General features: G+C 38.1%; 1 protein-coding gene across 6 annotated transcripts; it reads right to left on the bottom strand.

Moving 5' to 3' along the window:
* Window positions 1–1,616: 1,616 nt before the first annotated feature.
* On the bottom strand, window positions 1,617–26,414 carry ikzf1 (IKAROS family zinc finger 1 (Ikaros)). Of its 6 annotated transcripts, none has more exons than XM_084390677.1 (9): window positions 26,080–26,414; window positions 19,516–19,569; window positions 17,565–17,684; window positions 9,515–9,811; window positions 8,287–8,319; window positions 5,551–5,718; window positions 5,271–5,396; window positions 4,677–4,802; window positions 1,617–2,421 (listed from the first exon to the last, which is right to left on the bottom strand). In XM_084390677.1, exons 1-9 carry the CDS (start codon window positions 26,375–26,377, stop codon window positions 1,703–1,705), a joined length of 1,941 nt encoding a protein of 646 aa, XP_084246803.1. In that variant the 5' UTR covers window positions 26,378–26,414; the 3' UTR covers window positions 1,617–1,702. The 6 variants fall into 6 exon arrangements, with proteins under 6 accessions (XP_084246803.1, XP_084246798.1, XP_084246800.1 ...); XM_084390672.1 differs by having other exon boundaries at window positions 9,515–9,790; window positions 26,080–26,392; XM_084390674.1 differs by lacking the exon at window positions 8,287–8,319 and having other exon boundaries at window positions 9,515–9,790; window positions 26,080–26,392.
* Between the last annotated feature and the right edge of the window lie 661 nt (window positions 26,415–27,075).

A 27,075-nucleotide genomic window follows, 5' to 3' on the forward strand; every position in this document is an offset into this window, starting at 1 on the left:
TTGTTCGGTTTACTCCATCTCCCTTTGGCCATTGTGCACTCTTACAAATTACAGCCTGAGTACAAATAGTTCAGAAAGATAATTTCAATTGTTAACACCTGAGAAATAGTGATTGCTTTTCTAATTCCAGAGTTCTGAAAATGCCATTAAATGATCTATTATACTTAATGTATAGGAAGAGGAAAAGAATCCCAGTTTAGAAAAGACCCGTTAGCCTACATTTTGTTCTCAGAATATATTATTTGTTAGTATTCAATATAAGTATTCAGTTTTATCCTCAAATTCTAGTGTAAATTTCTTCCAAGCAATTTATCTGAAAGGTGACAGACATCTTTGGCTTGATGTTTATTTAGCTTAATTATTTAGATAAAAAGTGATTATCTAGAAGTGTGATGCTTGGATGCCACATCCATTCTAATTAAGTTCTGTACTAATTATTTTAACATTTTTATGAAGTTTTTGTTACATACTCAATCTGCATTAGCAAATTAATTATAATGATAAAGGGACAGTTCATCCAAAAAGGAAAATTCTGTCATCATTTACTCACCCTCAAGTTGTTCCAAACCTGCATGAGTTTCTTTCTTCTGCTGAACACAAAAGAAGATATTTTGAAGAATGTCGGTAACCAAACAGTTGATGGACCCATTGACTTCAGTAGTATTTTTTTCCCGTACTATGGAAGTCAATTGGGTCCAACAATTACCAACATTCTTCAAAATATCTTCTTTTGTGATCAGCAGAAGAAAGAAACTCATACAGGTTTAGACCAACTTGAGGGTGAGTAAATGATGACAGAATTTTCATTTTTGGGTGAACTATCCCTTTAAACAAAATTTGCTTTACAAAACATGACACATTATCAGAGGACGAACAAATGTAAAATATCTTTTATTAATTTTTTTGCAAGCATATATATTCTAGTATGTTGATGTAAATATGTACGAGTAAAATACTGCCAAAGTTTTAAATAGAATATAAAACAAGCAGAAATCAGCTGTGAAATAAAACAAGTTCAATACATACTGCCATTTGGTTCAATATACAGGGGAACATTTCAATAGGGGGGTCATCTTACATAAAATGGAAAAATTGTGAAACAGTTTCATTGTAATAAATTATAAAATGATATGAACTTGTTCAGACTGCTTAATATAAAAAATATAATATATTTAAAATTAAATGAAAAAAATGCAGTGTTTTCATAACAGTTTGGAACACAGGGAAGTGAGAGATAGAGAAGATGAATGTACATCACTTCTATTGCAAATAATATTTGAAATGTATCACAATTGTACGCATTATTTTATTAGTAGTATTATTCTTTGTCTAAGTAACTTTAGGGCAGTTAAAAACGTAAATTTTATTTGGGATGATTTATAAATGTTGCTCTTTTTTTAACACTTAATTTCTATTTTCAGTTACAGTTCTTTCTAATTTTTGTACTCACAGGTTTACATACAAATCACACCATTGTAGAAAAATAGACAAGACAGTGAAATATATAGGCTAACTGTATGTACATATGTCCAAATCAATGTTACAAGAAACTTTTTTTAAAAATCCAGCGTTTGGACAGTGTCTAAAAAATTCTGAAATGTAGAATTTTTTCGTGTGTGTGTGTGTGTGTGTGTGTGTGTGTGTGTAGTATGCTCATGTGAACGTGTAGTCAAGTGTATGTGGAACGTCTCTGTGTGTTAACTCAGAAGCGGTGCTCTCCGCGCGTGATGTGCGATGAGAACTCGTAGCGGTCCTGACTGCGGTAACCACACAGGTTGCACTCGAAGGGGTCTCGGAAGCCATGGCAACCCATGTGGATGGTGTACATGACGTGGTCCAGGAACAAAACTCTGCAATGGATGCAGCGATATGCCCTCAATTCTTCTCCCTCTCCACTCAGAACCTTAAACCCCTCCGAAGTCGCCATACTCAGCTCCATACCTGCTGCCCGCAAGGCCTCGAAATGCCTCTGCTGCTCTTCTTTCACCACGGGCAGACCTCCGTTTCGCATACTTGGAGCCATGTGATTGGTCAGGTAGATGAGACCCCCTGCGGCCGCTCCCCCGCCTCCCCCGGCCGCCCGCTCCTCGTTGCTCTCGGTGTCAGTGGAGTCCTGGCCGCTGGGGCTGGGGGAGCCGTCCTTCTCGACCGAGGCTGATTTGGACTTGGACAGCAGAAGGAGGTGCTCCGCGGCGCTGTCTTTAGCAGACACGCCGTTGCCTTCAGCTGATTGTGTCTTGTGGAGGTTGTAAATAGGGCTGACCACCATGTCAGAGGAGCCAGGGGAGGTCTGAACCAGAGGCCGCAAGGACTCCGCTCCCAGATAGCTAATCGCACTGTTGATGGCTTGATCGATCACATGAGGCTGCATGAGCTCCCCTGAGCCGCCCTCGAACGACAGCTCCGACAAACGATTCTCTCCTGTTGGAGAAAGACAGATGAGTAAAGGTTTTAACTCTGTTCTGAGAAATGGAAAATAAAAGCTGATTTATTTATTTGCATCAACGGACCGGTCTTTTTGCACCATTACTGGTAGGCACAAATTCTGACATTTTACTTGTCTTTACACTATTAACTATTATTACTGTGGAAATGAAAGACACTTTGGAGAACTTCTAGATACCTTTCAAAATGAACAGTTCTCAGAGGAACCAAATGGAGCTTTTGCAAGAACTAATAAAAAAAACCATCATAATGGTTCATAAACTTTTTGAGACACAGTCTTAAAAATAAAGGCTCCAAAAGAGATTTCCGCAGCAATGCCATTGAAGATCCATTTTAGGTTCCTCAAATAACTTTGAGTTTCTAAGTGCAAACAACATTTTAATAATCTGAAGAACATTTTTCACAACAAGAACCTGCAATGGAAAGATTTCATGGATGTTAAAGGTTTTTCATGAAATCATTGATGCCAATAATGAACCTTTATTTTTAAGGTAATATATTTTTATAATATATTTAGCAGTGCTCTCTTAAAAAAATACAATTTCCAAAAGGGGGTTTCTGCAACAATGCCTTAGAAGAACCATTTTGGGTTCCTGAAAGAACCTTTCAGTGAACAGTTCTTAAAAGAACCATTTTTAAACGTTTAAATCCCGTCTGACTAGCACGCTTCCCATAATGTTTACGCATTGGGTCAGAAGGTGGAGAGTGGACAGTCTTTTGTGGCTGTTTGAACATGAGCGTTTACACTATGAAAGCAATCTGGTCAAATACGTTCTCAACTATCTCTGGAAGTGGTCGAAAGTGGACAAGCTCAACCCCGTTTACAATTCTCACTATTAACTAACTATTAACTATGACTTTTGCCTCAATAAACTCCTAATTACTGCTTACTAATAGTTAGTAAGTAGTTGTTAAAGGGATACTCCACTTTTTTTGGAAATAGGCTCATTTTACAACTCCCCCAGAGTTAAACAGTTGAGTTTTACCGTTTTCGAATCCATTCAGCCGATCTCCGGGTCTGGGGGTCCCACTTTTAGCATAGCTTAGCATAATGAATTGAACCGGACAAGACCATTAGCATCTCTCTCAAAAAAATTAACAAAGAGTTTCGATATTTGTGAAGCAGGCGTAATGATATGACGCAGCACATGCCGCCTGATAATAGGCTACTGAGCTGGGGACTATTATCAGGTGCTGCGTCATATCATTACGCCGACTTCACCCATGGTACTGCAGCAAAGTTTCTTGATTATTACGCAGGAATGAGAGTATAGTTCCTAGCCATATCAGCCTAGAAAATCGCAACTTTTCATTTTCCGTCGGTCTTAGTACACGATGTAACTACAGAAGAGTCAAGTTTTAAATAGGAAAAATTTCGATTCATTATGCTAAGCTATGCTAAAAGTGGGACCCCCCCAGACCCGGAGATCGGCTGAATGGATTCGAAAACGGTAAAACTCAACTGTTTAACTCTGGGGGAGTTGTAAAATGAGCCTATTTCCAAAAAAAGTGGAGTATCCCTTTAAGTTTAGGTATTGGGTATGATTAAGGGGATGTAGAATATGGTCATTCAGAATTAGGCATTAATATGTGCTTTATAAGTACTAATAAACAGCCAATCTCCTAATAATATGCATGCTAATAAGCAACTAGTTAATAGTGAGAATTGGACCCTAAACTAAAGTGTTACCCATGTTTTTTTTTTATCTAAAGGACATTTTCCACTATAAAGAGCCATGGATGTTAAAGGCTGTTTATTGAACTATAGATGCCAGTAAAGTTATTTATTTTTGAAGGCACCTTCAGCAGGTTGCCTAGAAGTTCTCCAGAGTGTTCTTCCAGTGTTCTGCCTCAGATATATATATATATATATATATATATATATATTTTACAATACTCTTCAGTAAAACACCAACACGAAAAGATGAGAAATGGGCTTAGTAACAAACCACATTATTCTAATAGTGCTTCATGAGCTATTGCTATAACAGCAAATGAAATCGAAGCTTAAAAAAAACAAGCAACAGTCAAATTCATGTTGCATGCTATTATAGTGTTTCTTTTTTCCTGCTTTTTAAAAGACAGCTCATCAAAGAGAATGAAATGAGGGAGCTGCCCATCATTGTACGTCTCTGCAATTTCTTTTAGTCAGAGACATAAATGCATTTTGACGATGATCTAAGAACTTCTGCGATATATACTGTACAATGAAAGCAAACTTCAACTCTTACCCACAAACCTCTGGGGCATAGAGCTCTTACGCTTAGCTACATTGTTAGCTATCCTGTCTAGCACCAAGGCTCTCTCAGATGCAGGCATGTCCTCCCTCTGCTCATTCTGGCTGTTCTCTTCCTTCACTATGGGAAGCAAGACAAAGAAACCACGCATAAGATTCAAATGCCCGTATCTAACCTGAGCTCATCCTCTGACATGGTGCTAACTATAAAAAGCATTTACCAGTATCTCTGAGGCACACATCATGATTTTTATGTTTGTTTGTTTTTTCTTGTGACACTTTTTCTTACGCCTTGAGACTTTACGGGGCATATATGTATCTGCGAATCATTTCATACAATTGTTCAATTATGGCTCCAAACATCTGAATGGCAGTATTTGGCCAGTGTCACCATAAAGAACAACCAGAAGTTTACGTCCTCAAAAACTCTACTTTTAAAGCAATCATGGGTTGTACTTTTCATTATGGTGACAATAAACCACATTTAAGCCACTGTCATGGGTCAGCCACATTTCCATCTATTTTAAGAATAGAAAACATTTAGAGAGAGAGAGAGAGAGAGAGAGCTGGAATGCTGCCATTCACATACCTGTATAAATGCTATTCTGAAGGCCCATGCACTGCAGGTAGTTGTGACATCTCTCCTTATGTTCCTCCAGCGAGCTCCGCTGCTTGTAACTGCGCCCGCAGTATGCACACTTATGAGGTTTTCCAACTGTCAGTAAAAAAAAAACGCTATACAATTTAGTCATTGTGGTTTTAACTGAAATATAGGATCACACAATAACAACTGAACTGTCTTAAGCTGTAGGTTAATGAAGAAGGCACGTCTGTCTCTTTACATCACGTCAGACTAAAGCACGAGTTACCCGAGTGCGTGCGCAGGTGTCCGGTGAGGGCGTCTCTGCGGCGGCAAGCATAGTTGCACAGGTGACATTTGAAAGGTTTCTCGCCAGAGTGCAGTTTGATGTGTCGGAGCAGGTTACCCTTCTGAGTGAAAGAAGCACCACACTGGTTGCACTGGAATGGCCTCTCCCCTAGGAGAAAGAAAGATAATGCATAACTCATGTGCTCTTGGAATTAGGACATTTTCATGTAAAATTACTAAATAAGGTCTACTGCATGCTGATTTAAGGAATAGTTCACCCAAAAATTACCCCTCATGTCGTTCCAAACCTGTAAGAACATCTTCGGGAACACAAATGAAGATCTTTTTGATGAAATTAGAGAGTTTTCTGTCCCTCCGTTGACGGCTACACAACTACCACTTTGACGCTTCAAAAAGTTCATAAAGAGATTGTAAAACTAATCCATATGAATTTAGCGGTTTAGTCCAAACTTTTCTGAAGAGACATGATCGCTTTATATGATGAACAGATTGAATTTAGGCTTTTATTCACAAATAAACATTGATCAGCGAACATAAATAGAAGCTTAATTGAACGTGCTTGATGCACGAGAACAAACCTCATTGGTTCTTGAGGAAGCTCAAACGTGCTGCGTAACACGAGAATGAACATCATTGGTTCTTACACGTCAAGCGAACATGCTTGAGCTTCTGTTTACCACAACTGATGTGAGTTGATGAATGTTTATATGTGGATAAAAGCCTAAATTCAATCTTTTAATCATATAAAGCGATCATGTCTCTTCAGAAAATTTGCAAACCGCTCAATTCATATGGATTAGTTTTACGATCTCTTTATGAACTTTTTGAAGCGATAAAGTTGTAGTTGCGTAGCTGCCAATGGAGGGCTAGAAAGCTCTCAAATTTCATAAAAAATATCTTCATTTGTGTTCAGAACATGAACTAAAGTCTTACAGGTTTGAAACGAAATGATGACATAATTTTCATTTTTGGTTGAACTAACCCTATAAAGGAACGACATTTTATTCAGCATATTCTCCTTTCTAGTGGTTCCAAAATGTACTTGGACACTTAAGCCACAAAAATGTATGTGTCATTGCGATGAGTATCAATATATTAAACTAGAAGGACACTTTTCAAGCAAGGTTGTAAATTATAAAACAAATGTACTTTTTGAAATGAAGATAAAAAGTAAATTCTTTAGTTTTCTAAACATTAATGGGACACCTCTCTGAAACTCTTAAAATTCAATTAAACTTATAATAATGGCGCTAACTTTGTAGCATCGAAACTGTTATTGAACTGAACTGAATCAACTCTGAACTGACTTGAGTTGAATAATGACACTGGCCTAGCTGCAACATTAACACTGTTATTTTCCTGTTTATTACTGTGAAGCTGCTTTGACAGAATCTGTATTGTATAAAGCGGTATAGCCTATATAGTTTAGTAGTAGATTATATAGACTTGAAATGTGACTTGAACCTGACTTAATACATCCACGAACAAAATAGAATCCGTTGTTTAAAAGTAGGCATTATCGCAACAACAACAACAACGAAAACGTTTCGTGACCTCTTTATATATTTGTGTGATAAAGTAAATGAAAATAAGAGGCTCGGCATGCTTTAACGTGTATTGCAGTTACATAAACGCGTGTATAGTTCTATCAAACTGTATTTGATTTAAACATAGAATGCCAGCGACAAATGGCCATGTAAATGGTGAGTGTCTGAGATGCTATATCGTCCCCTCTGAAAGCAAAGCTCCGCTGCTGTAGCGCTATTACTCAGTGAATGCGGGGTCACTGTCCTACACGGCTCCGGCGCGCTGTTACATCTTCAACAACGCAACGCCTCGCGCCAAAGCTCAATCAAACACGCCAGCGGAATCTCGCACGTGAGCGCCGCTCTCCGCTCCGCGCGCGCTGCCTGGCTCGCGCCCTGATCGAACAAGAGGCTTTCAGACGCTGCCTGCCAGTTTCGTAATGCTCCACTGCCTGGGTCAATTTGATCTGAAAATCTCATTTTTTCCTCTTCTTCAGCTCTAAAATAAGAGCGGCCCATCACAATGCAAATGCAGAGCTCATTTAAATAAAGTGAAGGAAACACTTTGTGTTTGAGAGCCAGTCTTCCTGATCAGCGCCCCTGGAATAAACCAATATCCAGCTCCTCCGAATGTTGTGGCATTCTCCGAGAACGCTATTAATACTGCGCTCTCTTCAAAAGCCCTATAAAATAAGAGTCACCAGTGAAGCAGCAAAAAGACGGAAAAAGAAACTCATTAAAAAGGCATTTCAGGAGCCCGGTGCCTCCTGCGAATATTTTGATTTAAATAGGAAGCACTTCATTATATCTTTTATTATACGTTCTTTTCTGAATTTACATTAGCCAACTGTTCCTTTCTTCCATTTTGAGTTTCATTAGTTTGTCAAGTGAGGAAGTTAAGTGCCTTTTTGAAAAATGTTCTCACCCACTGGTTTGGCTGCATTGCAGTGGAATATCAATTTGAGAAAGGGAGAAAAGAACTAATGCTGAAATAATTGTCATTTGAGAGAGGCTTCTTCTTGGTTAGTTCTTGGATTGTCATAAAGAAAACTAAACAAAATGTCACATTTTTGTTATGAGTACATACACACACATCTCATCATTGATCATCATCATATTAATTAGGTTACAGGCGAGTCTTTAAAAGGATAGTTAAGCCAAAAATGAAAATTCTGTCATCATTTACTCACCCTTATGTCGTTCCAAATCTGACTTTCTTTCTTCTGCAGAACATAAAAGAAGATATTTTGAGAAATGTCTCATTTAATTTTTTCCATACAATGGAAGTCAATGGCAACCAAAACTTGGTGTCCCGCAGAAGAAAGAAAGGACCACTTTATATCAGTTGTCTACTATATGCATTTGTGGACTATGTGATTGTGTTGTATTGCAAAACACTTTTTCTGCAGTTGAGGTTGGTTAAATTTAGGGACAGGTTTAGTGGTATGGTTAGGTTTAATAATGGGTTAATGGTATAATTATAAATGTAACATGCAGAAATTAATCACAGATGTAATTAAGTATTGACCCAATGGAAAAAAAACAAACATGTGTGTGCAATTGCTGTCAAATCGACATAAATTTAACATAAAGGTTTTTGTTTATATAATATATGAGTTTGTAATGGATATATATAAGAGTTCAGATGCAAAAGCCTCTAAGTGCCATCTGAAATTTTCTTCTAGAATGATCATTTTTATCAAGCTCGTATATTTAAGTTTAGTAAATTCACTTAAATGCCAATGAAAATGACCTATTAATTGTCATTTAAGTGAAATTACTGAACGATCTCTATACACTCTATAGTATATACTCTATACGAGCTTGATAAAAATGATCATTCTAGAAGAAAATTTCAGATGGCACTTAGAGGCTTTTGCATCTTAACTCTTCATATACACATATATTATATAAAGAAAAACTTTTATGTTAGGTGCGATTAATCACGATTAATCGATTTGACAGCACTAAATAAGTCCAATGTATCTAATGATTAATTAGGCATGGTTAAAGTCAATTGATATAAAGTGCGTCCGAAAGAAAGTCATACAGGTTTGGAACAACATGAGGGTGAGTAAATGATGACAGAATTTTCTTCTTTGCATAAACTATCCCTTTAATGCAGACATTAGCCAAAAAATGCTGTCCTAATGTTCTAAAAACGCATCGCAAACAGCATATTGAAGTATTCCATCTTTATTAGTCATTTACATCAACTTGCATCCATTCAAGTCAAGCAGTACAAATCTAAAACACAGCTAGTTTGCTTTGCTCTGGCTTCTGATAAACAAAAGGATGGTTACATTTAAAACACATCCAGCGTCTGTCTCTATCCTGCTCTCAACCTACCCAGCCCTGCACCCTGTCAGCTGTGAGTGATAGTATAAGGAGGGAAGAGTAGATGGCAGTTGTGCTTACCAGTGTGACTTCGCTTGTGCACCATCAACACATTGGGCCCAATGCAAACTATCCCACAGATATCGCACTTCAGCTTCCCGTTGGGGAGGCGGATGCCCCCGGCCGTGGGGTAGGCGGCCGGTTTGCTGTCAGGGCCTGCGTGGGAGCCGTTCAGTTTGGCCCCCGAGCCATCGAGCACGCGCAAGTCCTCGGCTGCACATTCCTCCGCCTCTCCATTCATCTCACAGGTCAGCCCGTTTTCCTCGTCACTCCGAGCCTCAACTTTTATATTACAGGCTGGAAAAGAGGGTAGTGGGCCTGTTAAGTAAAGTGGCAGGCTGGGTGGTTATTTTCTCTGACTCGGTAACTAACACCGCCATCTTTTACCAAGTTCTACAACAAAAAGTGCACCTGCAAAGCAACTAGTTTCTTATCTGTTTTCTGATTATCAGCTGTTGTGTGTGTACGTGCAAAAACATCAGCTTTTATTGCATTAAAACACTTTTCTGAAATATCCACTTGACGTTAGAGAACATTAACTGCATTTATTGAATATTTTCTTCTGTAGATATTACCAGAATTGGGAGGTAACTAACTAAAAGTAGTGACTGTCTTAGTTACTAAATTAACATTTTCAGCTGCTACATTGCTGCTTAAAAGAAAAGCACACGCAGCTTTGCAGTTGAGCAAACAAATAATCCAACATGCTTTTGCAAATGTGTTTTTTTTTTTCTTTCATGTGAAGCTTTATGAAGTCTGACACAATTGATTGAATCAGATTGTTCTAATGATTGATGTTTCTTTACTGAGTCATATAATTACTTTAAAGAAAAAAAATGAACAGGTACTGTCCTCTTTAAATAGCTTTAATGTACACTACTGTTTATTAAAAGTTTGGGATCTGTAAGATTTAAAAAAATAAAATAAAAATATTCTGCTCACCACGGCTGATTTACTTGATCAAAAATACAGTATAATCAGTTATATTGTGAAATATCATTACAATTTAAAATAGCTGTTTTCTATCTGAATATATTTTAAAATTTCATATATTTCTGTGATGATAAAGCTGAAATTGCAGCATCATTAGTCTCCAGTGTCACATGATCCTTCAGAAATCATTCTAATATGAATATGAATATGAAGAAACATTTCTGATTATCAGTGTTGAAAACAGTAATATATTAGTGAAAACCCTGATCTCTGATGAACATAAAGTTCAAAAGAACAGCATTTATTTGAAATAGAAATATTTTGTAACATTACAAATGTTTTTACTCTCAGTTTAGATCAATTTAATCTGTCATTTTTTTTTTCTTACTGACCCCAAACTTTTGAACTGTATTGTTAGCAGCTTGTAACCAAACAATAGCTTTAGTCCTTGAAATGATGAGTAACTTGAAGCTTTTGCAATTTCAAAGTAGCTTCCCCAACATTCGAAATTGATGATACAGTATACCACAAATAAACTGACAATGTACATAAGACATATGTTTACATAATGGGTGAAAGCTCCCAACTTCCTTAAGTCCCAAAGGAAAGAAGAAAAGAAAAAAAAGAAAAATATTCCTCTTTATGAATAAACGAGGGTTCTTCTATCAGGCTGCCTGCTCAAAAACCATCTCACCATCTCATTCACCATCACACTTCTTTGAAACAAATGACTGATAAACAGGAAACAGAGACACAGGAAGCACTGTGAAACTGAGGACTCTCAGCGGTGTAAACCAGACCAGCAAACCGTGGTAAACACATACACACATACAAGCTTACAGAAGCATGCAAAAGAAGAGCACACAATCAAATAAGGATAAAACTGTTTGTTAAATATTCCGAATATTCTATCTATGGAATGTCCAATCATAAACTAGACGATTGTTCAGATGCCCGTTCAGCCTAATGAAGTAAACATTTCGAGGGTTTTCAGGCAGTTTGAGTTCAGAGTAAATGCCCTGTGGTTAACATGCTGTGGTGCCAGGCTGATTTCCCCATGCCTCAGCCTCTGTTTGCACAGACTCAAGAGGAACAAGCAGAAATAATGAAATATGGGAATCCGAGGGAAAAGGGGAAGCTTCAGCACCCGAGCCGGCCCAACCGAAAAAAAGGACAAGAGTTATGGAGAAGTGACAGAAAGGGAAGCACAGACAGGGAATTGTTAAGCACAACAAGTGAAACAGTTTTTCTTTTTTTGCGTGTGTGTTCAGACTACAGGGATCAGCAACTGAAGCACGTGACTGAACTGGAGAGTACCGACGGACAGAACGACCGACCGCGTTTAGGCGACTCTCAGTCGGTTCACACTGACACAATTAAAAAAATAACTCTGAAATAATTGCCTTGAGTTGTACAGCAAGCGATTCAGTTTCCACAGTATACCAAACTGATCAATATATTGTAGGTGGAAATAGGACAGATAACTTTTATTGAAACCAAAAGAACTGCATCATAATGCATCTTTAATGAATAACTTCACACAATGATGTCAGTCAAGCAAACATTCCTGTTCTTAATATGCACTATTCATTGGTGGACGATGTTTTTCTTCGTAAACTTTGATCAAAACTCTAAGACTACATTATGAATCCCTCATACTTTTTAATCAGTCAAGACTGCATTGATATTTTCACGATCCAATCAGTTCCCTCCCTACATTTTTTCCTTCTGAATATTCTGTTTTACTCCTTATGTCCTATTAAGTAAAACAGGTTGTGAACCGCATTTTATGTTTACTTTAAGGATGGTTTATATGGATTTCAGTGTCAATGTGTGAATGAATTACAGCAGTTAATAACATAGTCAATACAGGAAAGCAATCTCCCATTAGCACCCATAAAAGGATGTATTTCTTCCTCTCACACACACAGATCCACTGACAGCTTTTCTGCTTATATGATTTGATGATTTAACCAGCGTGATGTGACCTGAGTTTGGCAGAGGGAACTAGGCCTGTTGTCATGATACAGTCTCTCATGGATCTTTTTGGGGAAGTTGTGACTAAACTGGGGATGGGAAGAGGAGCTTTTACTTTGTATAACGTTTGTCACACATCCTAATTTACCCATTTTGGGAAGCAAGTGTCAAAAGCCACAGACAAGGACAAACAAAAGAGCTCTACATAGAACAGAACGACATATCAGGCAAACCTCACAAACACCAATGGCTAATTTTAAATGGGATTAAATTCGATTTCCAGAGAAACTCTGTGGATCATTGAGGATCATGTTAGTGTCATTTTTGGGGTTTGAACTTGTGAGCCTCTACCGCATCGATTACAAAATTATCACAACATTGCACTTAAGCAAAGGGATGTATTCATCTAGGGAACTATAAATGAATGTAACGCTGCATGGGTTAGTACAATTAATTTTTCGGTTATGCTCCAGTCGAGGCGCTGAAAATAACCATGCATCTTATGCGGTGCAGCAGAGCTACATGTACGTTAACCACGGCTCCACATATGGGTGGGCGAGAGTATGTTTGTGCATGCATGTGTATGAGACATGATTAAAAAAACTGCTTTCGTTTACATTTTTAGGAACTTGCTAGTGAAATGTTTGCCTCTGATATGGCAGCAGGTTTAAGGCCAGGCCATCACCTTCATTTAAAAAGAGGAATTACATGATAAAATCGGCCCTGCACCGTGAAGGCCTAACTGCACTTCATTGGACAGCAATTTTTCCATGCATGCACTGCTAATAAATACTAAATGGTCAAGCCAAACAGCACATATGCTATCAAAAAGACATAACTTAAAGTCGACATGAAATCAAAATGGATTGTTTTTTTTCTTAATGATTGTTCTGGGTCTAGTTAATGATTTATTGGTGCACATGATTTAATGGAATTAAATAGTTTGTCATTTTTAAAGGTGCAGATTTCTGAGAAGCGCTGTTGAAAGTCGACCGCAACTCACTTGTAGCCAATCAGCAGTTGTGCGCGTGTCCACTCATGATGGGGGAGGAGAGAGAGTGAGCAAGAGGAAAGACTGTAGAAAGAGAGATGGCTGAGAGACAATACAAAAGAGAAAAGGTCAGAGGAATATCACTGGAAAAAGAAGGGTTATGATCAGGCAAGAGCTTTAGGACCCGTGTTAATATTAGAGAAGCTTTCCAGCGCTGGAGAGATCTCAGCGGGAAGGCATGAAATGGACGCCGGGGTTGCGTTGTTTCTGCTCCATACTTATCTAACATTGGTTTTGCTTATAGAACCTCTTGCGTAGGCCTACTGTCCGTTCTTTTTGGTTGTTCCTTGTCGTTCGTTCGTCATGTTCACGTTATTTTTCTTCGCTGCGGCTATGATAAAGACACATTCACTCTTGCATTGCGTGTTCGTGCAATTTAGGGGCGGAGCAATGAAGGGAGGAGTGTGTTTGTTTGGGTTGATTTCAAATATTAACAGTGTTTCTCAGAAATCGCTTACCGCACCTTTAATCCAAAAAAAAATGTATTGTCTAAAACGACTTTTTTTGTTGTTGCTGAAATCTAGCTATTTGAGAAGGTTAAAGCCAAATAGCTATGCATTGTTTTAGCAAACTACACTTGACAGTCCAAATTCCTGTCCATTTGTCTCATTGAATATCTCGTTCCACTTGGAAATACGTCACATTACAGGGGTAAAATAGGTTGTGAACAGCAATTCCCCTTGCAAAAAAAGAAAGAAAGAATTTATTACAGAACTTATATACTTAAGGGCAAACTGAATGTAATGTTTTCTGAAACTTAACTACAATTAAATGAAAATTTAATATAATTTAAATTTATATCAAATGCAATTAGCTAAACTTTAAAGTGCTTTTTGACCCCCTTAATTAACACTTAAGTGCATCTTTATTTGTAATCTTGTAAGTACTTTTATTGCATTTTAAATTATGGTTAAGTTGTACTGCCACACGTACCCACAAGCAATTATGGTAAACTAAAGTCATTTCTATTGAAAATGGTTTGCCATGTTTTTAAATATATTTGCACACATTTGAAGTTGCAATTTAGTACATTTGAAATATATTACCTTTAAATGTAAAAAACACTTTACATGTGCTTAGTATGTTAGTCGACACGTCAAAACATTATTTAAACATAATGATTTAAAATGCACTTTAAAGTAAACTTTTAACATATTACAAAGTGTAACCATAAAAGTGTACTCCCTTTAAGTATACTCAAGTGATCTTTTATTTTATTAAAACTAAACCTAACACCTAACCCTAACCAAACAGGAGACTCATACTCTAATGTTATTTGACATGTGGTTGCAAATTTACTTATAGTTTGTAAAATGTCTAAAGTGGACCATCAAAATAAAATGTAACCAAATTATTTTATCTGCAAGTACTTTTACGATTTGAAGTACACAAGTGCACATTCAGTACAATTAAGCACACTCCTTTTTTTCAAGGGAGACTTCTCTCATATTCCTACTAAACTAAACATTCTGCTTGTATGGAAAATGTTGTATGGCTCAATTTGCTGCTCGCAGATTTTAAATTTCAATACGCAAATGTTTTCATAACTGTAGAGGAGTTTGTAGGTCTTTCAGTGTGGTAGAAAGCAAAGACACAGCGCTCCATGAGCATCATCTCTATATGTTTTGATTTCCTGATATGACGCTTGTAGTCACTCATCTGATTGAGCAGCGTGTACTGCACAGTCTGCACATATTATACTCACTTAATCAGAAAAGCAACGATGCACAGTGAAGATACTGTCTTCACATCCTCTCACTCACTGGCTGATTATATCTTCAGGGACAACATGCAGAGAGACAGATGCACGCACATGCACACATACATTCACGCAAACCTTTGCTGATGCAAGAGTTCAGAGCGTTTGAAGTTTAGTTCCCTGTTTCTCTCAAACAATCCATGAATTTTTTTCTATTTGTCCTAAATGCCTTATTCTTCCTTTGCATTCTTTAAATACACTCACATCTCAATAAGAGAATTTCTATAATATAAATTGTGTGTGAAAAGCAAGTGGCATTTTGTGATCTTAAATGTCATTTAATACTCTTATTAGTGTTCATAATGTCATCCTAACTATTCAAACAGATGACTAACAAGGGGTTGTGTCTCTTCAACAGTTAAGAACACGCTACAGCCTCCGTCATCATCTACTGTCTCTTATTACTTTAATAGTTATGACTTTGACTGTGCTTTTTATATAGCCTATGTAACACATGAGGGAGATATGAAAGTGCTATTTTGCTGAGAGTAAAGCATCGCTTTTGGACTTGCATTTGAATGCGGGTGGGTGTGTGGAAGTGTGTGAATATCGTGGCAGTTGAAGTGAAAGCATGGCAAAAGTGCAGGTGCAGAGTCGTGTGTAAGAGAGCGTACACTCACATTTGTTGCGATACTGCGCCTATATATCTGGTGTTGCTCCTGAACATTTTATCTCCCTGAGTGAGTGTTGAAACTGAGTTCTGGCAAGTTCTTCTTAGGAAACTCTTGCACATCCTATTTCAGTTTCCTCTCACATCTTTTTTTTCTTTCTCTCTCTCTCTCTCTCTCTCTCTCTCTCTCTCTCTCTCTCTCTCTCTCTCTCTCTCTCTCTCTCGCTCTCTTTCTCACTCTGTTTTTCACTTTCAGTAGCTTCAAAGTGAGCGTGTCACACATTAAGTCCAAGTTAATCTGGAACTTTTGGAGGGGAAAATTCCAAACTAAAATACATTAAGATATTAAACAGGCCATCTGTTAACTTCTGGTTAGCCAAATTCATTCCCACCCATTTTCGCCTCTTTCTAGTTAACCCATTTTCTGTTTACACCACTAACACTATATTTATTGATATAATGACTAAATTACACTTTCTGTGACCACCTATCCTTCAAACATGACAATTTCATTTATACTTCATTTATATGCTACCATTTGTTTTAAAGGAATTCATATTTTTATTCAGCAAGGACAGAATAAATTGATCAAAGTAAAAAAAACTTTTGAATTATTACAAAAGATTTCTATGTCAAATAAATGCTGTTCTTTTGAACTTTTTATTCATTTTTCTAAAAATGTATCATAGTTTCCACAAACATTCCACAGCACAACTTTTTTCAACAATGAAAAAATAAATAAAATAAAATCAGCATATTTAAATGGATCAACATTTGAAGGATCATGTGAAACTGAAATTAAACTTTGCCATTACAGGAATAAAGTATATTTTAAAATATAATAAAATAGAGAACAACTATTTTAAATTGTATATATTGTATATATAAATATTTCACAAAATTACTGTTTACAAAAAATGCACCTTGATAAGCATAAGAGACTTTTTTCGAAAACATCTAAAAATCTTACAGACCCTAAATTTACTTTTTAGTTTTTGTCCTTAGAAAACTAATTGTTTAAATAGTTTTTCCATAAAATTTGAATTTGCATTTAATCATTCAGTCACTTTATCAGATGCTTTTATCCAAAAGGACTTAAAAATGAGGAAAAAACAAGAAACGTAATACAGAATTTCAAGAATAAAACCAGAGAAGTACAAAAGGAAGAACAGAAGTTTAAAAACAGTAGAGAAAAATTTCCTAATAAGTGTGGGTTTAAGAGTTCATGGCACAACTGAGCATGTAATGTGTAGGCTCAGTGAGTAAACTGTTTCAGTGTATTAAATTAGCAATCTGCTGTTTAAATGTCCCACGGTTTCAGGAAACAGTAACTATGACATGAGGAAAATAATCCATTTGTTACTTAAAGTTCACACAGATTTTCCTTTTCAGTTTGATGTTTATTTTTCTTTTCTATGTGTGGCAATAGAAAAAACGAAAAAGATCTCATCACAAAAGCTGAAGATGCGCATCATGAGCTAAATTGAAAGCTTCGGACCCTGCGTACCCTCGAACAATCTGGTGCACTCGCTTTGTGATCTTGCAGGAAGACCGAGAGGCGTTACGTGAACAGTTACGTGAACAATTAGTTTCATGCGTTTTTTTATGCTGCCTTTTAAAGTTTTCTCTGTTGGGTTGACCTTAAAAGTGGGCTGCAGTGGGAGCTATATCAGACTGAGCATTGCATGTGTAAATGAGGTAGTTTTGTGGTTGTGTCCCAGCTTAGGCTGGTCTGACTCACCCAGTGGTTTGTCTGTGCGGTTGTTGTGTTGGAGGCCAGTGCTGGCTGACAAGTCCTCAGGAACAGGCATGGCCTCATCTTGGTCCTCTCCCCCCTCGATAGCAGTCGGGCTGTCCCTTCCTGAGCAGAGAGTAGAGAAGTTACCAATATAGACTCAGGCCCATCCCTTTTGCTTACTTTATCTTAGTGGAGATGAATTTAAAATTGATGCATGTCATTTTGCAGGTTAATAAGGGATAAGTAAGCCATTTGTAGGCTGATTCCCCACCAGTGGCTCAACCAGTGGCATTGGTGTTGAGGGCTATCAGTTTGTCTGACCAATGACAGGTGGTTTGAGTGTTCAGGAAACCTGTTTGAAAAACAGTCATTAGGTGTGTTCGACTTCATGAGGCGCTGAGCAGATCGAGCGGTGTCTGACTTAAAACAGTGCTCGTTGGAAACTTTGTCCAACTAGAGATGGTGCTGATTCCACGTTACTTTGACGTATGCTTAAAAGTACAACAGCAATTTGAGAGCAGGCTGGCTCATTCTGCATAGCTTCTAATGATGAAACGGCTGTTTCACGATTGGCCGGATTAACCGAATGTTCACCAAGTGTTTTTGAAGCTACACGAAAACATCTGAATCATCTGTGTATTTGACAAATATTGCAGATAATCTACTTCCAATATATGCAAAAACTACAATCGTCACTTCAGGAACAAGCAGCAAATCTCTGCGATCCGTTAAATCCAGCCGAAGTTGAACACAACTATTAATTTTGGAAATCCGTTTGGTGACACTATAGTGTAGATAGAATTTAAACGCTTCCCCTTAAAGAAAAAGGTTTGTATTGTGGTTGCTCAAGGTTGTATTGTACCCCATTGTTGATACTCAGAAGCATTAGTGAAGTTCCTAAATGTAATTTTGGGAGGAGTGAACCCATCTAATGTTTCAATTGCTGGAGCATATAAGCAGCAGCTCACCTTGCTCCGGCATCAGCTGTTTCGGCTTCCCTCCACCTCCCCAACTCCACCAACATAATTTAGTAGTCCTGGAGGGGGGTATATCTAAGCTCGAGTTGAAGCTGCTTCCTCGAGCCCCTCCACTGCAGACAGCAAGCCAAATAGCAAGCCAAACCTCAATAGCTTAAAAATTATATGGGCAAACAAACTCGTGAAAATATGTTCTCACTAATGCAGAAAGTTTGGAGCTCACTATAATGAGTCTTGTGTAAGTTTCATTACTTTATTTAGATATGAAAATGTCGACAGAGCACAAATTCTGACCCGGTTACAGCATTCAGAGTGTGTTCCCTTTTTCCATTTATCTGTTTTCCTGGAAAAGTGTTTGCATTAACTCTGTGCCAGAGGCTCGCACCATCAAGTGCGAGAGGTCACATGTTTAAATCTTTCTGAATGTACAATTTAAAATTTAATCTGTTTGTCAGTATAGATGTATATCAGTAATAGGGCCATTTGGATGTACTTGATTTGGTATTGATGAGTGATGGATATCGTTCACATCATTCCAAACCTGTACGACCTTTTTCTAGATATTTTTGTCCATACAAGTTTTGGACCCCATTGACTTTCATTGTACGGACAAAAAAAAAAAAAGAACACTGAGACATTTTTCATCTTCTTTTTTGTTCCACAGAAGTCATAAGACGTTTGGAATGACACAAGGCTGAGTATGATGACAGAATTGTAATTTTGAGGGGAAATAACCCTAATAAGTTATAGACTTTTATTTTGTTCGTTTAAACTGGTAAGAGTTCAGAGTGATCATGTGACATATTTTTAAGAGTTAGTCAGACATTTTTGTGAGCTGAAGCCTTAACACATATCTGATGTGACAGACCTTCACACATGGCCTGTTGTTGAACAGTCAAAATACGGTTATCTTTGCTTGATTGTTTTGATTGTCCAGACCTCACTGTGGCTTTGAACATATGAGAGGCGGCTCTTACCTGTTATCTGGGACATTTCCTGTGCCTCCTCGGTCTCCATCCTGTGCAGGTATTCTAACAGGAGCAAAAGTAAGAGAGAAAGTGTATCATCAGTGCTTGCTGCCTCAAAAATAACCCTGTATAAGAGAAGTGGCTGGTGATTAAAGGAGAATGGCCTTTCTTTGTGTATCTCCATCACCCTGGCAAGAACAGCCCCGTTCCAGCCGCACACACCACTGTCTTCCACATTACATTACAAAGAACTACAGACATTTTCATTACCGCTCTGACAGACGGGGTGAACTAAGAGAATATGTTTGGTGGACTACAAGGCCGAGGATGGGGTGGGGAGCCTCGAAACGAACAGGCTTTCAGACCACATTTGTTATTTATTGTTAATTTCCTACCACATAATCATCCAAAAATGCAAACTGACTGCCGCAAAATTAAGCAGAAAATTAGATGGCCCGGGGTCATGGAGGATGCGGGTGTTTGGCATCGCCAGCTGATTGGCGCCCGTGTTCACACTAATTTACTGAGCATGCATGGGTGAGCCCGGCAGCCCAACTCTTTCTGCATCTCTCCGCTTCTCTTTAACACACACACACAGATGTAGAACGCAGACGAGATGTGCAATGAGTAAGATGACAGAAGGAAGACGACACCGAATTAAAAAAGCAGGTTCATTGGAGACAAGAATTGAACAGATAAAGAAACAAGGGAAAGGTTAGGCGGAAATAACTCACTGAGAGAATAGGACGAGAAGAAAATGTGTGTGTGTGTGGTGGGGGGGATGCAAAAGGAGTGTTTTTTGTTATTTTGACTCCTCAGAAGGAGTCGGTGGTGAGCACTTCCTCAGGCCAGGCCTGCATATCTGAGAAGTCACCAGCGCTCGTGGCCCCATTAATAATGTAGCGGCCACTTGGGCCCACAGCAGATGGGCACAACAGCCTCGGCCTCACTGCCACTTCAAGACGCTCCCGCTAGGGCCCCGCGCCCGGCCCCGCCAACCACACAGGGAGCAGTGAAGTTCCTGAAAATAGCCAAGCAAGCTGAAGAGAGCTCCTGGGAGAAGGGGGACGTAGGCCTTCCTGTTTTTACTGACAGATGGCTCCACGCACTTGGAACAAATAGTGGGAAAAACAGCGGCCCACCGTCTGTCGCAATGTCCCAGTCTTCCTGGGGATTGCACTTCTCGGAAGACTCACGACCAGCTCGCACGCCCAAAACCCTGGTGAGGGCTTGTTTCGCCTGGTGTGAGATACATATGGGCCAGTGCCTGGGTGTCATTGTGTGTGTGAAATGGAGAATGTTAAAGGCCAGCGGTGCGTAAAGGATTGCAGGTAGACGTGACAAGCTAATCGTAATTCAATTTGATTTAGCTGAAGAGAAATATGTTTTCTGTGAATGCTTTCTTTAATTCAAATCTTTATTTCGTGTGTGTATATATAAATTAAAAAGACTGAAATGAAAAACTCAAAAGATGACTAATTATACTGTATTTTCAAAAAAGTTTTCTGTGCATCTGACATAGGCCTACATCTGCATCTGAATATTAGTGAGCTAATTAGCAGCATAACTAGCTGGCTAAAATTCATTTAATCACTCTGCATGGATTGATTCTCATTCTAGTTGTGTTGTAAAATACATTTGAATGCATATTTAAAAATATACAATATAATTTTTGATTGCACAATATCACTAGTAAGTCATATTACTGACTCTGTGACATTTTACATGCAAACCGCAGATCAGATCAGCTGTTATGAAGACCAAGGAGCTGCTCATGGATCTTCACAGACCTCTTTGACAGTCTAAATGGGACATCAACAATCTTTTCAACACTTCACAGAATTGGCCACTGTGCGATAGCAGCCCGATCTGGATAGAAGGAAGGCATTTGGCTTCTTTGCCAGTGGTCTGGCTTTGATTTTTACCAGGAGGCATCAAAAAGCCACCATCAAAAGCAACATGGGTTGGGTAAATGCAGGCAAAAACTTGATGAGAACCTGTTTCAGTGGCCCTGCAACACTCAGGGTGTGTTCACACTTGTAGTTCGGTTCATTTGGTCCGGACCAACAAACAAAACAAAATAAATAAATAAAACATTCAGTCCTGGTCCGCTTTGCGGTCACATTGGCATTTTAACATCGAACCTAATGATATCGAACCTAAAGGCATAAGGATATGTTCACAACCTGATTGGTCGGCTTTTATGGCGTATATTTCGCGACGGAACTTAAAGAACATCCAAAACAATGCGGTGTGCTGGGCTGAACGCCCTCGTTGTAGGCCTATATGCGTTGCCTACATATTATGGTATTTTGACCAGCTGAGAACTCGCGAAGAGCTTATAAAATGTGTAAAGGAGTCAAAACAGCGGCAGGAATCCCTTCGTCAAACACACAAAAGAAGATCTGCTGCGAGTTCTGACGCCTGTACCGAACTGTGATGGGCAACATCGTGACTATAGCGAGGAGAACAGGTATGCGTGAACATTCTGTCCTTTTTAGGGTTGCATCTTGTGATATCAAATCCTGTTTTTAGTTCGTTTACATGTTTTTGGTCCGTGTTGAGTTGGTTTGGGAGCGGACCGAGACGATATTTTCAGCGGTCTCGTTCCGTTTGTTTGGTGCGCACCAGGGTTCGGATGGCGCCAGGGTTCACATTAGCGATTTTTCATGCGAACCGTGCCCCGTTCCGAACTAAACTGCTAGTGTGAAAGCACCCTTAGGCCTATTCAAATGAACCGCACTAGAGCAATCACATCAGGGTTCGTTTTAATCGAACCAAACATGCCAAGTGTGAAACCTGTGACCTGAGAAATGGTGCATTTATGTTGGTATAAGGTGGAGCATTTGCAATTAAAAAAATTTAGCTAAAAGTTTGACTCATGGGTGAATATTTGTATAAATAAATAAAAAAAAGTGTTTCATTCTGAGTAAATGTCTTTTTTTTTTCTTTTTTTTTGAGAAAAGTGTTCTGAGAAAAATATTTGCATTTATTGTATTCTTTTGGGGGGATTTTTGAAAATTATTGGTCCCATTTATATTAAGTGTAGTAGTCTACATACTATTAACGACAATTTAAATGTAGGCCTATAATTTGATACATAAATACATGCATGTAATTGTTGCTGTATTCATTTCTGTAATTACATCTATAGTATAATCACACCGTTGACCCTACCTTCCACCTCAATAATAGCAAAAGTGTTTTGCAATTATTTTGTTTCTTTTTCGTAAGTATAGTGGTTAAAGTTGCAACTTTTTAAAAGATGTTGATTGAGGTTTGTCAGGTCAGGTTTGGGTTTGGGTTAGGTGCAATAAAATGCATCATATGTGACGCATTCCTCATACCACAAACTAACCATCTATCATCTTGAAGGTTGATGCGCTGTTTTTTCATAACTGAGATACATGGAGTGGAGGAGTAGAGTGCATGGGGTGGGTGGCGGTATGGTATTCCCCTGCGCCCCCTTTCTGAGCAGATGTGAGAGGGGAAATAGTGATGGTGTAGACAAAGAGGAGGAAGAAAAAGTAAAAATACTCCTCACTGTTGAGCTTCATGTATGGTTATTTAAATGCTTGCTTCATTCTCCCACTTAAGCCACTCTGGACTAGTTATCATATCAGTTCCCTGCACTCTCCTGATGACTTTATATAAATACAGGTAGTAAACATGAAATTGTTAGTATCCTAAATGCTATCTCAATTCACACATTCAGCTACCTCTTTTTTTCTGCAGTTTTTTTAGCTTGTGTTGTCAAACCTCAGTGTGCGTGTAGGACACTGGTCACAGTCAAGACAGGAGATTAGCATAGTCAAGCATATTATCATAGCGACAGGAAGAGCTCTGTGGGTTTTAAAACACCATTAGTGTGTCTGTGTGCGTGTGTGTGTTAAAAGAAAGGGAGTGTAAAGTGTAGGGAAACAGATCTATGTGTGAAAAAAAAGTTGAAGAGATGGGTGGAGACTCGGCACTGCAAAACCGTTAAACAGACAAAATGCCAAAGCAGCGTTTAGAGCCATTCAAAGGTGAGTATGACTTAACTATAGAACTACTTGCATCAACTGCAGTTTCATCATTTCACTCAGGGATGATTACATAAAGGACATCTAAATGTAATGAGTCAAGAAGAGTTGCGGAGGGTAAATGCTGGAATTTTTACCATTGCATAAAACAGCAATATCATAAAAGGATGCAAAATATTTCTGGGAATTTTTCCTGATTTCAGTGGGAGCAATACAGATTTAAGTCATAGCAGAAATAGTTTTTTCCCCATTCTATATATGATACAATTTGTGACAACACCGATGCCTCATTCAAATAAATATTTTGATGTTAACACAAATGTAGTCTTTTGCTGCTTTCTGCGACAACAAACAATAATAGGCCTAATGCAATCTATTATTCATTTAATTGTGGTCAGTTCAAATGAATATTCTAACATGAGACAAATTGTGGACACCTGAAGAATGTTTAATATATTCTGGATCACACAGGTGACACTAATTTAATATTAATTTTCCGTGAGCAAGCATCTTCATCTTCATGTTCCTTTTTTTCTCCTGTTACAAGCATTATTTAAAAAAAATCCTAAAATCATGCTTTTCTTAATAAAAATATTAGGTTTATCTTAGGTATATATATATATATATATTTATGATAAAATAAACATTAATAAAACGTATAAATAAACTTGCCTTCAGAAATTACAAATATGGCTCTTTTGCATATAGTTAGTATGGATAACCTAAAAAAATTGTACGTATTGGTTAAAGAAATAAACTTTAGCATTCTCTAACTTTTGTCAAATGGGATATCCATTGACTGGCCTGCCTTGCATCAGTGAGGATTTCATCACATTTGAGGGCGTAAGATAGAGTGATTGCTATCTTTCAAAGATGAATGCAGGAACTGCATTCTGAGGCTTTCACAGAAATAAAAGAAGCTCACTTTAGAAGCCTCAATTACATTGGCCACACTTCACTGCCATTGAGAACACTCGTTTTATTCACTTCATCGTTTCATTTCTCTCTTTCTCTGCGCACATTTTAATGTGCCACATTAACACGTACAATAGATTTGATATTAAAACATGCCTGAAACAAAGTGCAATAGATGCTGTCATATATGCTCTTGAGATGCGCAAAAGTTACAAACATAAACTGTGAAACCGTTATTTTAAGTGCACGGATGTGAAAACCATTCTCTTTTTTTTCTTTTTCTTTAAAAGATAGACCAAAGTTGTTTTAATCGCAGCAATAAGTTAAAAACTGTACTGAAATATAAAAAAGCGGTCGTTGATTTCATTATTTTCTTGCCTACAAATGAAGGCCTATATTTGATAATTGTTTTTAATTATTCGTATATTCGTAAAATAAACGTTGTCTATACATTTGCGTGTATTAGTTTCAAAGTAAGAAAGTTAGATGAATCAATTCTCTCTAAATAATGTGAGAAGTGTGTTTTTGTCTCTCGCGCGCGGTCTATTTTTACACGATCGATCAATAGTTTCTCTTGTGCTGCACATATGACTCGTTCCGTGAGCACTAACGAGTAGACACGAAACCAAACAAGGGTAGAAAAGAGAAACTCGAGAGACACATGCATCAACGGAGATAGAAATGACCAAAGAATTCGTGTAAGTCATTTTCGCCTGACTATCACTGAAAATAATAATAGCCTAGTTATAAAAACTGCTCACAAAAAGTATCTATTTGAAAAAAAAAAAGAACAAGATTATTAAGTTAAAACAAACTTGCTGTGATCACTTTCTGATCACATTTTACCGTTTCAACCACTTTGAATTTAATTAAGTGATGAAGAAAATCGAGTAAAAATGAAAGTGAAATTGATGAAAAGATTCTGTTCTAACATAATGAAGAAAACAAAAACAAACAAAAAAACATTTCTGAATAATACATTCTTAGTTGGAGGGACAAAACCAACTTTTCGATTTCAGACATTTCCTCAGACATATTATTGATAAAAAGGGGATGTGTTATTAAAACAGCTTTTTTTATTTTTCAGAAAGAAATGTGTTCTCAAAACTCCATATTGCTAAAAATAGTGTGGAATTTTCATAGTGAGCAACAGGTGCGTATCGTAAGATAATGAAAGTAACGTTTAAAGTTGTATTTAAACGAAATATTAACAACACGCACAATTAAGTAATATATTTCGTAGCCTATATTTGAGTTTTATTATCGATTGAATTGCTGGATAAAAATTCCACTCAGTTCCACGTTTGGGACATCGGGAAACTTTTTTCCATATGGAAAACTGAAAGAAAAAAAAGATGAAAAGGAAAAGAAAAGAGAAAGAAAAGTCAAACATATCATCTATAGTTCAAACTTCTGATGAAGAAGCCCTCGCGCTAAAGTAATGTAATTACGCGTACGCGCGCGGCGAGCACGCCTTGCGCCATGTCAAGAGGATATGAAGCTCTTGCACCTGCTACAGAGTTCAGGACAAAAACTTCCATTACGCCAGTTCTTCTCTCTCTCCCTTACCTAAATTGTACATTTTAATCAACTCTTTGACATGTGTCACTTGGAAAGGCCCGTGCGGGTTATTTACCTGCTATTCCTTGAGTTTGCAGTATGAAGCTCTTCCAGCTGTCCCCCGCCGCTCCATGCGCACAAGTTCTCAGCGCCGCGGCAGCAGTCTGGAACTCTGCGCGCGGTCCCTCCCCTCTCCACTGCACTTCCTCCTTCCAGCCCAGCATTGCTATGTCTCTGTGCTCGTGCGAGACATTTTGCAAGCTTTTATTCCAGAGGCCGAGTCTGCTCGGGGAATCGAGGCAGCGGAGCTTGGCACTTCGCTTTGTATCGTGCCAATAAAAGCTGACACCCAGTAGACCATCACTGGCAGCCATGCATGAGATGGGATGAGGCGGGTTAGGACAGTGGACTGATCATTTCTTATTTATTTATTTCTCTCTCTCAGAGGGACGGGGTCTCTTGATCTCGTGTCACCTGTTTTTAGTGATGTCGGAAGAATACTTTTCTTTAATGAGAAGTGAAATGATGTCTATTTAAAAGAGAAACGGAAAAGTGCACTACAGCCTTTTATTAATTAGCCTAATTGCTTTAGGGAAAGGGCCGGAGCCCACTAGAGGGCCTCAGCAAATTTACAAGGGGCCCCAGATTGATTTAAAATATTTTAAAATTATTTAAGAAACAACTTGATAACGAGTGCTGTCGTACTAAATATGAGCACGGCTTGTGTCTGTGGCCCAATCTAAGCCATGGTGAAAAACATTTATGGCCATGGGCGATCACAGTCCTCTGCCAACTCCAGGAAAACCATTCCCCGTTCCACTTCTGCTCCGCACCACACACGTACTCTGGTCTGGAATGCTGTGAATGATACAAACAGTGAAAAGTCCCAGAACTGTTATACTAAAAATGAGCACTCTTCAAATGCCACTTGACCAATCAGATTGAGAACCAGAACTAGCATGCTTGATTCTTTTGTTGTCATTACTGCATGCTAATATTAGATAAAAAAAGGGTAACACTTTAGTTTAGGATCCGATTCTCACTAATAAGTTGCTTATTAGCATGCATATTA

This window comes from Rutilus rutilus, assembly GCF_951802725.1.
Source record: "Rutilus rutilus genome assembly, chromosome: 20".
NCBI lineage: Eukaryota > Metazoa > Chordata > Actinopteri > Cypriniformes > Leuciscidae > Rutilus > Rutilus rutilus.

Coding starts and splice junctions, on each gene's coding strand:
- ikzf1 (XM_084390677.1), bottom strand. CDS start 26,377: ATGGCTGCCAGTGATGGTCTACTGGGTGTCAGCTTTTATTGGCACGAT. Junction 8,320..9,514: donor GCACAAGCGAAGTCACACTG/GTAAGCACAACT, acceptor TATGTTCTGCAG/AAGAAAGAAAGTCAGATTTG. Junction 2,422..4,676: donor TATGCCCCAGAGGTTTGTGG/GTAAGAGTTGAA, acceptor TTTCTCCAACAG/GAGAGAATCGTTTGTCGGAG.